The 13408-nt window shown below is 37.1% G+C and overlaps 1 protein-coding gene across 1 annotated transcript in view; it reads left to right on the top strand.

Moving 5' to 3' along the window:
* ST18 (ST18 C2H2C-type zinc finger transcription factor) overlaps positions 1 to 13408 on the top strand; it is a 67113-nt gene that overhangs the window by 23568 nt on the left and 30137 nt on the right. Inside the window, exons 4-8 of the mRNA XM_066330975.1 lie at positions 164 to 298; positions 2078 to 2168; positions 3653 to 3757; positions 4872 to 5077; positions 8223 to 8434. Of these exons, the coding sequence (XP_066187072.1) occupies positions 164 to 298; positions 2078 to 2168; positions 3653 to 3757; positions 4872 to 5077; positions 8223 to 8434 (749 nt within the window). The remainder of the gene's footprint in view (positions 1 to 163; positions 299 to 2077; positions 2169 to 3652; positions 3758 to 4871; positions 5078 to 8222; positions 8435 to 13408) is intronic.

Here is a 13408-nt window from a genome sequence, read left to right as displayed (position 1 = left end):
TGAAAACATGAAGCGATGTTTCAGTTGCATACATCCCTGTTAAAACTTTGGGCAGGAATTAAATATGAATTTTAAAATAGAAAATATCACACTGTTACAGGATCACTCAGACAAGTGCAGACAGGCTAAACCCAAACAAAATTTTTATCTGATTTCTCTGCAGATTCACCCAGGCCTGAAAAGAGAGAAACCAAATGCCCCATCCCAGGATGTGATGGCACAGGGCACGTGACTGGGCTGTACCCTCACCACCGCAGTCTCTCAGGCTGTCCACATAAAGTTAGAGTGCCACTAGAAAGTGAGTATCATCACCCTGCAGGCCAGAATAACAACTGGATCTGTTTCAGTATTGTGTGTCATGTGTGCGTGTGCTGGAGGAGAATCCTCTTTTTTTCTGCATGAGATTGCAGGATGAGACTGGGAAAGAAGCCATCACACCTTCTTTGCCCTCCAGCTCATATTCGCAGTCCTGCTTCCCACACTTGTGCAGCTCAAGTGCTCCTCAGCAGAATCCTTACAAACAGCAGCAGGCTCCTTATGGGAAGAACAAGATCAGACAACCTATCCCCATGCTGCCAGCAGACCTGCATGCTGTAGCCCCATGAATCTTCAAGATGTTGCTTGCTCACACCTTTGCTGAGGCACAACATCACCTGCTTGTTTCGGAGCTGTGGCCTCATTTGCTGCCGAGGCTGCTGCTTTTCATTGCCAACAGATGAGAGGCCTGGGCATGCTTATGCAGAGATGTTTCTAGTGTCCCCCTTTACTGCTGAGCTCAGAAAGGTTATTTCCATCAGTACATCTCAGCACTCATGGGATGTACTGATGAAAACAAGCAGGTAGCAAGAAATAAGCATTTGTAGCAGGTCCCTCTCTTGTGACAGTATCACACTAACCCTTTTATAACCAGTCTGGATTGAATTTCTCTGCTTATTTCTAACTGTGCTGCTCTGATTACATTGGCTTGTGTCTGCGTGTGAGAGTGCAGACACATGCAACATGATGCAATGAAATGCTGCATAATAAGCCAAAACTTAATGTGAAACTATTCACTTAAACAACCTAGTTAGTCAGATGGTTCTTTGTGGTGGTGTGCATAACAACAAATTAAAAGGATATTTGCACTTTACCAAAATCTTCTTCCTTACTGTAGCTCTCCCTTTTAAAAAATCTGGTACTAAACTGGTATTTATGGAAACATCTGCTGAATTAAGCAGACTGCATTAGGAAGCCTTAGCAACATTAACTTCCTAAAAACTTTAAATTAACAAGTTCTTGTTAATTATCATGCTTCCAATTAGATGTGCTCTGTCCTGATGGGATTAAAAAAAAAAAAAAAAAAAAAAAAAAAAAAAAAAAAAAAAAAAAAAGTTAGAAAAAAGTTAGAATTTGGTTCCTGGCAGAACAACCCGTGGACTGAATAGCCAGATTTTGTGAAACACTGTGCCCCAAAGATGGATAATATTTAACATGGACATAACTGTCAGTTTTAGTGAAGGAGACCCCCATCCAAGAGCATAAGAAATGTACAAGAGGTTGTTATTGCTACCAGGAGTGTAAGCTGATGCTTGGAACCATTACTGGTTGGTCCAAGGTAGCTTCAGCATGGCTCAGACTACCAGAAGGTGTATTCTCAAAGGGTCATACTCAAAATATCTGATAAAATGTATAAACAGCTTTCCTGTACTTGGGAGCTTTCCTTCCCTGGGACAGAGAGGGACTGCAGGCCCATGTAACACGGACTGTGTGGCCCAGGGCTCCTCTATCACCTGCCTGTTCCAGTGTTAGTGATGTATAAGTGGAAGTGGAAGTGGACTTCCACTTAAGTGGAACTTCCACTTAATTCCGCATTAAAAATTTTGTGCATGTGGGAAGCCACACCACAGAAATATAGAAATAAACTGGTTTATGCTGGAGGCAGCATGGCCAGTGTGTTGTAGATCCTTTGCTTCTCCTCTTCTTTTGTGATAAAAATGTAAAAGAATTGAAAATCTGAGCTCAAAGAGGACATATTAAATTTTTTTAAGAAAAATGTTTTTAATTGATGCATTTTATTATCATTTTTTTTCCTGTTTAGTTCTTGCCATGCATGAAAATGTTTTAAAGTGCCCCACGCCAGGATGCACTGGAAGAGGACATGTCAACAGTAATCGCAACACACACCGAAGGTAGATCAGAAAAATTCCTGTCCACTTAAAACCTAACACGTACTCGGGAGCAAATTGATAGGCACATCTTGGAATTAGATGCTATGTGCTACTCTGAAGAGTGTCTATGAACTGCAAGGGCAGTCTGTATTATTTATAACCAAATAATTGTGTTTAATTCCTTTATATAAAAAATGGCTGCAGCACAGAGGATAGCAAATTCCGCTAGTATTTTCATAGATGAGACTTAAACCTACGATTTCATCAGATTGAAAAATCATCATGTAGAAGGGAAGGAATGAAAAACACATTATTATTGCTACAACTGGAAACCCAATGGAAACCAAAACCCATTTGTTTTGCACCACTACATGCTAGTCTTTGACAGAAACTTCTAATCAAGGCATATTCCCTTTTAGCCAAACAGAAAAATTTAAGTGAACTATTTTAAAAATCTGTTTAAAAACTCCACTTATTACCCCCAGGAATGCCATCTTCCTGCCTGGAACCCTCTGGTCTGTTTAACATGCTGCCTGCAGGGAGAAAGTAAAATTGGGAAAAGACTTCCAGACAGGCAGCTGGGGAATCACAGCTGGGCTGCAGGTGAGGCAGAGAGTCAACACACTCTGTCTCCATCAAGCCATTGCTGTCAGCACAGCTCTTGTCAGTACTGCTTTCTGCTGGGAGCAGTATATTCCATTATACTGCTTCTGGGAAAATCTTAAAATCAAACTTGAGACATGAGAGTTTCAAAACCAACTTTCTTTGTTCTCAATTTTTGTGAGATTTTTGAGGTTTTTTTGTTTATTAATTGATTTGTTACTGCACAGTGAACCAAAATTAAGGTTTATCATACTGTGTTTTGATACTAGAGATAGTAAGTCAGTCTTTATCAAACATATGAAGCACTTGTCTACAAGAATATTTAAGGCACAAGCAGATATTTTTTTCTTTGTTTCTCCTGTTTTCAATCCCCAGTTATCTTTGAAGCACATCAGCTGTATCATGAGCAACCCATGAATAGGATAAGAAAACATGTTCTAATCTAATAAAACAAACGGGAAAATATAAGCTAGCACAATTTGAAATGACAAAATGTGTTCTTTGGTAACAGTCCCTCGTATATCCCTGCATTTTTTTCCAAAATTCACTTTCCTTTTAATCAGCAGGAGGCTTATATGCATGGTTTAGCTGATAAAGTAAATGTCATTTGTCAAAAAATTTACTAGTGACTTGCCAGACACAAAACATCAAAGCTGAACTGTGGAAAACTCCTACATGATTCAGTTTCCAGATATATCACCTAAAATACACAGATTTCACAGTTTTGCATTAAGGATTGAAAAACAGATGAATCTGGGCTATAACAGCAGCAGTTCCCTTAAATGCACAGACCATCAAAGTCACTGGTTTCCACAGAAAAATAGTATACATCTCCTTTGCCCAATAATTAATTTCAATGTTCTTTCTTGTTGTTTCTGTTCGTCACCTTTGCTTTTCAACAGCCTTTCTGGTTGTCCAATTGCTGCAGCTGAAAAGCTGGCAATGTCCCAGGAAAAGAACCAGCTTGAGTCTCAAAAAGCTGGGCAGTGCCATGATCAGACTCACAGGTAAGAGCCCCCACAAACCAGTTTCTCCAGACAAACTCTTATTTATGCACAAACTCTGTTGATTGGTCCTCAAATCTTTCACCCACTTCAGATTTCAGCTTCAGTGACAACTCAGTTTTCCAAGATGAACCTCTGCAAAACTACCTGATTTTCAAAATAAACCACCATCTTTCTATTGGTTCTTGGTGCATGTGGCTGACATTAAAGACAAGAGACATATCTTTGGATAAGCAGTCAAATGTATCCTATTAAATCTTACTTCCATACAAGTAACCTGATCAGAACAATTAATAGAATTTCTTTATTTTTAGTTCATTTGTTTAATTACTTTATTTCTTATACAATGACATCAAAAAGGAGAAACACTTTTTATTGCAATTGTATTTCGTCTGAGTTATGTAGACCCTACAGACACACATAATTTGCACATCATTGGCACCACGACCATTACAACCTATTATATTCAGGTCTATTTGGGGACACTTTAATTTGTGGATTATTGACATGATCAGCTCTAATGGTTCCTTCAGAGCCATTACAGAATATTATGTCCATGTGTCTGCCAGTTGCACGTGCCTTAACTCTACATATGAAAAGTCCTAAGGAAATTACTAAAGACAAGTAGTTACTGAACATTAACTAAATGGAATGACACACCATAAATCATTCATTCCTCCCAAATAGCACAAGCAATTATTCCAGATCATCTTATATTATATTTATGCCATACTCATTCACAGTAAAGTGAGAACAATACTGATCCAAAAAACCTGAAAGCTAGGAAAAATATCCAGACAAATTTTTAGAACTAAAGGAAGTGATAATCGAGCAGTGAGTCAGTAACTTCCTTGTAAGTAGCCCAAACTGCTATTAAAGAATAGTGCATTTTTAATATCCTCATCTATTCGTTTGTGAAGTAGTCAAAGTACTTTTTGACTACCAATCAGCCACCATGTTTATGTTGTTTATTTCTTATATACACCCACCAATATGTTTTGCATGTGGTAATAACGCACTGTTGGATTATGAGATGCAGTCATATCCTATTTTTCAAGACAAGGTAATTTAAAGACATTATTGTCTTTCTCCTTCATTCTTTTCGTCCTCTCTGCAGGACAAATTTAGGAAAGCAGCCTGAAGTACCTCAGTACAGTTACAGAACTTCACAGCCAGTCACTTCCTCCAGAGGCACCCTGGTGAAAGAACAGGAGAAGTTTGGGAAAGTCCCATTTGATTATGCCAGTTTTGATGCACAAGTCTTTGGCAAACGCACAACAGCACCTGTGTCACAAGGTCAAAAAACACCTCAGTTTCTTGAATGTAAGCTCAAAATTTAATTTTCTCTTGAAAAGAATGCAAAAGGTCAATGATTTTTCCCGTTTTGCTTGTTCTACTTTCAAACTTCTAGAAGTCTAAAAAGGTCTGTAGAAGCCATCTTTAATCACTTGTGTTTAGAATGTTAAATAGAATCACTAATTCATGGAATATAGAATTTTAAAATACTAAATATCATCACTACAAGGATTACTTTTTTGATGCTTCTTTTAAAAGCAGTTATCTGTGAAAAAGAGGAGTAAAAAGGAATGCTTTATGTTTGACCCATTACCCTCTTCCTTGACTAAATTGTGATATCTTTATGGGATGGATGAGAAGTCCCATGGAATGTGTCTGCACAAGATGTGATGAATTGTAGTATAAAGAAATCCAAGTTAGGTTTCAAAGGTAGCTCAGATACCATTTAGGTGAATCCTACAGGTATTATTTTCCCTAGATGAGCATGTGCCCCAGCTCCATTAATTCCAGGTCTGGGCTGAATTTGTTTTGGTACATCACGTTTCTGTACTAAATCATATTTGTAGTGCAGTAAAATCCAGGATATCAAATTGTTATCAAGATTCCTCTGCTTGCATCGTTTACAGATTTGCTGAGGTACTGCTCTGCAAAAATGAGATATCACACTGATGGTTTATTAACAGAATCTGCATGGGAAACACCAGCAAACTCTGCCATTGTATTGACCATTATAAAATATTCTTCAGTTTCAAGAAACAAATAATTCTGTTGCCATGAGGGAAATGGAAATGTTTCATTTTGCCAAAACTTGGTACAGAAGAAAATAGATCCTGACCAACATGAAAAAGAAATTTTTAGTTGGTTTTTGTTTTCTAAATGACAAAAAGATTAGAAAAGGAAAATGAAATAGAAAAAAAAATTTTGTCCCACTTACTCCAACGAAGAAGAACATTCATGATAAGGTGAACAGAAAAGCAAAAAAAAAAAAAGTTAATGAATAAATTAGTGGACAATTATAATACACATCTAATATGATAAAATTTATATACATTTTATATATTTATAAAAATTTGTATATTTTTATATTTATTTGTGCATGTGTCTGAATACACAAAAACACACAAATATGTTTGTAGGTATTTGTTTTTTGTGTGAATATATATAAATGCTCTATTTAAAATTGCAAATGAAAAGTAGATATTTATCTGACCTGGAAAATAGGCTTGCTTAACTGAAAGCAAATACACGCATTGCCAGCTTCTTGGGTGGCAGATTTTCCAATTTTGTTTGTAAAATTGAACATTCCCTATTAGCTGTCTCTTTGTACAGATGTATGTCTATTTCACAGGTTCATTTCAAGGAAAAAATGATTGAAATGTTTTTATACAAATGCAAATGCATATATATGCAATTTATGTATGAAGTATATCCGAGCTGAAGTTTACAGCCCGTTGTTCTTGCAAAGATTGCAATGTGCAGCTATTATTTTAATGGAAAGGTGAAAGTAAAAGAGCTGGTGAGTGATTTAACTATTCAGGTATATGAAAGTTGGCAATAAGAAGCTGATGATGTAGTGATGGGTTCAGAGTCCTATGTAAATATGTAGCCAGACAAAAGCCCATCATTAGTCCTCTGTGGATGCTGCACTTGTAAACTTGTTTTGTTTTTTAACAAAACATACACCCTTTATAGCCTGGGGTAATTTTTTTTTGTTGGTTGGGTAGTTGTTTGTTTGGTTTTCTTTTAGGATAGGTAATGAAAAATGCACCTTCTGGTCTTTAAACACAATTTAAATTTCATTGTAGCAACTGTTAAAAATGAAGATTGTCTTGTTTGTGCTGTGCTTACAGTAGGGTAGATAAATCCTTTTTAATTTTCACTAGAGAAAGGGAGAACTGAATCATGAGGCTTTCATGTATTGCTCTACTGAGATGCCTCTAGTGCTTAGAGAAATGGAATTTCAGCTACAGTCAAAGCACATAAACAAGCATTTCTTTCAGGGCATCCCAAGTTTGAGGGAAGATGAGTCCTCCTATGCCTTGTGTAGCTCTTAGCATTAAAAAGCACTCAGCCAAAGCTCTACATCCAAAGGGATCCAGAGCCTTGGGGCTCAGATCTTTAGGGAACGAGCAGATGGCCATATGCAGAAATGTTCTTGATGTATCTGGGTGTAGGCTGAGAAATTGGATTTTGCTTAGTTTATCTTTGTAGGACACTGTGAGGGCTGCAGACAAAAGAAGTGATTATTGCTTCTTTAGAGCTGAAATCATAGTGCTGTGTTCTCCCTGCAACAGTTTATGCCATCTCAAGCTCCAAAATCCAGAAGAAACAACAGAGTTCTCTCTAACTGTTTTAGAGTAAATGCTGCTGATGAAGAAGGAAACAAAGAACCACACACACCACTTTTGTCTGTGAAAGTGCTTTTCTGTTCACCTGTTAGTATTTAATTTTCAACCGACCTCCCTGTGCCTAATAAATCTGTGTATTATTCCAAATATAGCTAACAAAAGGCTGCATACCAGGATCATATGTATGTTCATTAGTTTTTTAATTGATTAAAGGATAGACTTAAATTTCTAAATATTTCAATTAAATCAGTACTGAATGTTCCTTACAGGTAATGGTTTTATCTGATTTCTCTTCTTCATTCAAGAGCCTGGATTATTGCTCCTTAGTGACATAAGCAAAGCTATTTAAGTAACAGACTTATTCATCTAAGTAGAGTAAGCAGTGTTGTTTTAGCTGAGACTGGACAAGTCACTGGTGGTCCTTTTGCACAATAGAGCTCCAAGAGGAAGCCTTAATAAGAATATATTTACAACTGCATTTGTCCACTGGAGTGGCCAAATCATGATGGATACCACACTAATGCTTGCTCAGTCTTTCCTTGGACATCATTGTTTTTAAAGCCTGAGTTAAGGATAAGTAAAATATGAGTAATAATCTCAGAAGTTTTGTTGACAGATGTGTATTTCTCAAGGAAAAATTAAATTGTTATGTTTCCAAAACCATTTTTACTGTAAACCCTTACTGGCAATAGCAAATGGATTGTTTTAAATGTAATCTTTGAATATTTCTTTTTACATGTGAAATTGTAGTCTGACAAGCAAAACTATTTAAATGGGAAAAAAATTTCATACATGCGATTGCTAATCAAATCTCTCTTCAACAGCAAAGCATTTTTCAAATCCAGTGAAATTTTCTAATCGACTGCCTAGTGCTAGCGCCCACACACAGAGCCCTTGCCATGCCAACTCTTATAGCTACGGTCAATGTAGTGAAGACACCCACATAGCAGCAGCTGCTGCTATCCTGAACCTTTCCACCCGCTGCAGGGAAGCAGCAGAGATCCTCTCCAACAAACCACAGAGTCTGTCTGCCAAGGTAGGGTAGTCCAAGAACCTGGAGGGTGTGCTAGCTACTGAACTGTGCGAATAAACTGTCTTTCATGTTAGTGACTGCATTAAATCCCCCGAAAGGAGGCTTCTGTTTGCATGCTCTTTTGAAGAGAGGCAGATAAAAAAAAAAAAAATCAGTAATGCAGTGACCAGTTCTGATAAAACTAAATAAATAGCAGGAATTATGTTGTTAATTCTTTTCATAATTGAGCCCTAATTACAAGGGGGGAGTTTTCTTGGAGGAAAAAAGAAAAAGGTTATTTGAAATCCAACAACAATCTGTGGTGGATAATGAGTAAGATCTGTTTTAAGAGGGAATTTTTCTCTCTCTGAAGCCTGCCACTAGTGATCATTTTGGAGACTGATTTATATATATATATATATATATATATATATATATATATAATATGATTATTCAAAGGGATATTTTGCTAGCAATGGAACAGAACTACCTATGGAGTATGTTGTGTTTGGAGCCCCTCACAGTTTGGCAAGGTGGAGAGGGGGGAATAGCAACTGACTTTGGTAAAATTCCCCTTTCTGCTGGCAAGAGTGGAGAATCAGGCCCACTGCGTTTGGAGATAGATAATTTGGGCAAGTCTGTCGTAATGGAAAGCTGCCTAATTCTGTAGATGTTTGTGTGGCTTTCGTGTTTTGGTTTCTGCTCTGCGTTTCCTCCCAGATCTTTATGATTTACAAATGGAGCTGTGTGAGCTATGAGCCTTATTTTCTGTGCCATTACATAGTATTATAATGCTGATGAAAATAGACAAGATTTTCTTCTGATGACAGTGGTATGGGAGCACTATTGTTTATTATTTGCATTAAAGTCACACATGTTCCACTGCAATGAAACTTTCGAAAGCTCTTTGTAGATGAGAGGGAGTCATTACAAGGACTTAAGGAGAAATTATTGGGCAGTGAAAAGAGGTACATTTGTCAAAACACAGCATAGCAGGTGGGCTTCTGCTGTGGTCTCTGAATCATGATGTTTACACCAAAAGATAGATGATCTGTTTTTCTGCAAGTCAGTGTCACTCTACCTTACCTCTCCGTTATCTGAGCCTCACAAGGCTCAGTCTGGCTAGATGTGTCTTCCACAGCTGTTGATCTACATTTTGGTTGAGGGTTTACTCACCATTGCTAGGAAGTTAGCTATTGTTTTTTGAGTGAACCACTGATTTTGCCACCAGCATAACAACTTATTAGGCATTCTGAGCCTCGTCCATTTGCAGAGTGGTATCCCCTACTTTGCTGCTTTTCATTTCTACTTGTGTGTAAAGTTTTGGACATTAAAATCAATGTTGGGAGATGCCACTGGACACAGGGTAAACATATTAGGGGATGTCCACATTTTCTGTGGGACAGATAATGGTAACTCATTTTCTGTTCCAAAGACTGCTCATAGAACATTTCCTAATGACAGATCCATCTTTGATATCCGCTGCAAAAAACCTCCTTCCACCAGTCTTTAATAGAAACTTCTTGTAGTAGGGAAATGGAAACTGACGCCAATGGTTGGATTAAATTGCTGCAGCAGCCTTTGGCTGACCTCAGCAATAGACCTTTGTTGCCAGAGAAGAGCAGTAAAGGGACCAGGCATAACCCAAAGACTTTCTCCTACGTACCTGCTTCACAGTTGCCAAATCATGGGGAAGGATTGAATGGAACTGAACATAACAGTAATGATACAGAGGGGCACTTGGGGCACATAGCTTACTCCTTTTTCACAGCCAGGAATCCAGCCTAAAAGAAAATTACCTGCCTACCTTGCTATCTGCCTGCCTCCACTTTTTGCCAGACTTTCTGGAGGGCATGCTGCTATACAAAACATCTGACAGAAGAATCAGAATTAGCTTCTGGCCAAAACACAAACAAGTAAGCCCAGAACAGATTTGGTGTCCAAAAGTACACAAAACATATTTTTGTTTGGTTTTGAATATTTATTACTTTGATCATACAGGATTCAAACCAAAAAAATGTGGAATTAGGTTGTCAAACTCTCTTCAATGAAGACACTTTCTAATTTTAAAATAATAAACAATAAAATAAAATTTATCAATTTTTTTGAATTGTTTTGTGGCTGGTAGTGGCCACAAATGTAAGTGTTTAATAGCTAGGATATCTTACAAATGTTTAGATCATTAAAAAAATAACCTCTTGAGACTATTCGTATTTGAACTTAAATAATGCCACGCATTACTACGGAGTTAATTATTTCCTTTTTCTATTAGACAGCACACACAGGTTTGAAAATCAACAGGTTTAAAAATAACTGTGTGAAATGGTTGTGTTCAGAGCCCCATCTCAGCCCTGCCCCCTTGAAACACCCTTTTGTTCCTTTTTCTAAGAAAACCTGGTTAGCATCATCCATAGTTTAGCAGATCAAAGCTCCTGACTTGTAAAGGTGTTCGAGTATCAGGCAGCAACCCAGTCCTTGGTCCTTTATAGATGTGTGGTGGTAGAACAAAAACATGTGAGACTGCAGAAGACTTCCCAGGTTTGCTGAAAATACTTTATCAGTAGCACAATTGTCAGAGATGTAAAAATATTGTGCTTCTAAGTTTTAAATGCAGAACTTCAAGTTCAAACATTTCAAGTAAGTGGGATTTTCTTGTATTTGCTCAAGGCATGCATATGTTGCCTTGCTTAAAAAAGTGGGGAAAAAAAAAGCTTTTTAGCATAAGTGTGCTCCCAAGTACCTTTTCTTTACTTTTTGCCTCTAATTTTATTTCTCAACCCCCAAAGCATTGTCTCTCTCCTAAAAAGAGTTGGATAGTTCACTCTGAATATTCACCACTTTTCTGTATATACAGATAACATTTAAGTGAAAAAGTAAACGTATTTTATAATGTAGTTCCAAATTGCAATAATTTTCTGGATATTCAAATATGTATCTTTCATTCCCTACATCAGTTCAAAAGGGAGAGTCCAAGACAACAAAAGAGAAAGTGAAGCATAACAAGGATAGAGAAGTCACATTACACATGAACAGTACCACTGGTGAGAAAAACTTCTAAAGAGACCTTATGTTCAAGGTGATCTGACAAATACCGCAAGTTTAAAAATAATAATTTAAAAATTAAGCCATTAAAATAATACATTTATTCTGAAATGAGCAGTAAAATGAATCTTAAACCTTCTCTATGAATTATGTATCAGTTGCATACAAAGTAGTAAGACCATCAGACACCTTAATGGTATAGTTTTCAAAATAATTAATACCACATTAAGGTTGCACTGTCTGGGCCATTCAGCCTGGGACTGCAGTAAACTTTTCCACTGAATAGAATCCCAACCAGACAATTCTCATGCACTCAGCACCCCAAGCCAATCTCCCGGTTGTGTTTGATTTTGCAGTTTATGTAGCTGCCTTCAGCTCCCACTGAAGTCAGCAGAAGGGCTCCCCTGGGAGGCTTAGCCTGTGATTTCTAGCTCTGTGTAAGACTCCACATCATCATAACTTCCAGGGATCTCCCCTGTTTACAACCCTCACCACACACGTCTCAGTGAGGTAGCTGCAAGCAATAGTTTATCGGTATCCTCATCACTACTGCTTGCCAAACATTTTGTTGACTGTTTTGGTGTTTTTCCCACCTGTTTAGACAAAATGGCATATGCACACTATGCCTTGAAAGAAAACAACAACAACAAAAATACAAAAATATAAAAATAAAATCACACTTGCTAAAAATGTTTAAAGTTTAAATTCTGGTTTTGAACAAAATTGCATCATCTCTCCATGCTTGAATATTGATGATGGTGAAAATTATATCGATTATTTAAAAAATGTGGTTAACACTCAGCATGTTTGTCAGGCAGTACTTTACTCCCAATACCTTAAAGCCTAAATACATAATGAAAAATCATTCAAGAGTATCACTAGGTACCATCCTGTAATACTGCTGTGCATATTGCTCTCTTCTTGGCTAGGTTTTTTTAATTTGTGAACTGCTCTGGGCTTAAACTGTGACTCCATTTTTGTCTCAGATGTTGTTGGGCTGTTACAAGTTTTCTCATTTTGACCCAAATGAATATTTTAATTTTCTGCAGAAATACTCAATTGCTTAAATTTAAGTGTGAAGAATTGAGGACCAGGTGCATGTGTTTCTATTGGCTGGGAATAGAAAAGATTGTACTCTTTTGGATGGACTTGTACTAAGAATATTATTCATACACACAGCAAGACAGTTTCATTTACTCCCAGTAAATGAAGTTTCATTTACTCCCAGTACCAGAACTTAAGAGCTCTTTTGAGCTTTCCAAACCAGACTGAACTGCTAGGGGGAATGCAAAATCACTGATCATGTTGTTTCTTTGGACTTCCTTAGCCTTAAGTTCCATGGCTGATGCCAACCAAAGAATGCATGAATTTCCTTATATTTCATGACACAATTTCCCATATGTCACAGGCTTGAAATAAGATCCATGCAGACACAATAATTTACTCTTTCTGATCCAGCTGAGATAGCTTAACTTGTAATCATTACCAGAGACACACTGGAGAGTATTAAATGTTATGAGTGATCAGATACACCAAAAGCACACCAAAAAATGCAGGAGAAATTTGACACAAAAACCTAGCATATTTTATTGTCCTAGCTGTTGTAATTCAGTTCTAAGGACAGGACCTAATTAAGTACTAAAAATTATTCCCTAATATTTATGTCATAAGATAAACAAGGCTGAAAAAGATTGACTTTATTGTACAAAGCAGTTGGAGAGCATACAGACCATTTTTTTGGTTTTGGTTTACATATTTATATTACTCTTCACTTCTGGTAATAAAGTACTATTTGTACCTTATCTTTTCACTGAATAGCTACTGGAATAAAGAAAATGTGCTCCAGTCATTTTTCTTTAATTTTTTATTCTGGAATCCTTTTACCAGCTGCTTGTAAAATGTGAGGTGGGGGGATTAGACTGTCACTGATGAGGTAGTAGGTAGGAAGTAACCTGA

Source organism: Sylvia atricapilla, chromosome 1, assembly GCF_009819655.1.
Source record: "Sylvia atricapilla isolate bSylAtr1 chromosome 1, bSylAtr1.pri, whole genome shotgun sequence".
Classification (NCBI taxonomy): Eukaryota; Metazoa; Chordata; class Aves; order Passeriformes; family Sylviidae; genus Sylvia; species Sylvia atricapilla.
Note: the sequence above shows the minus strand (reverse complement) of the source record. Positions and strands in the feature narration are given on the sequence as shown.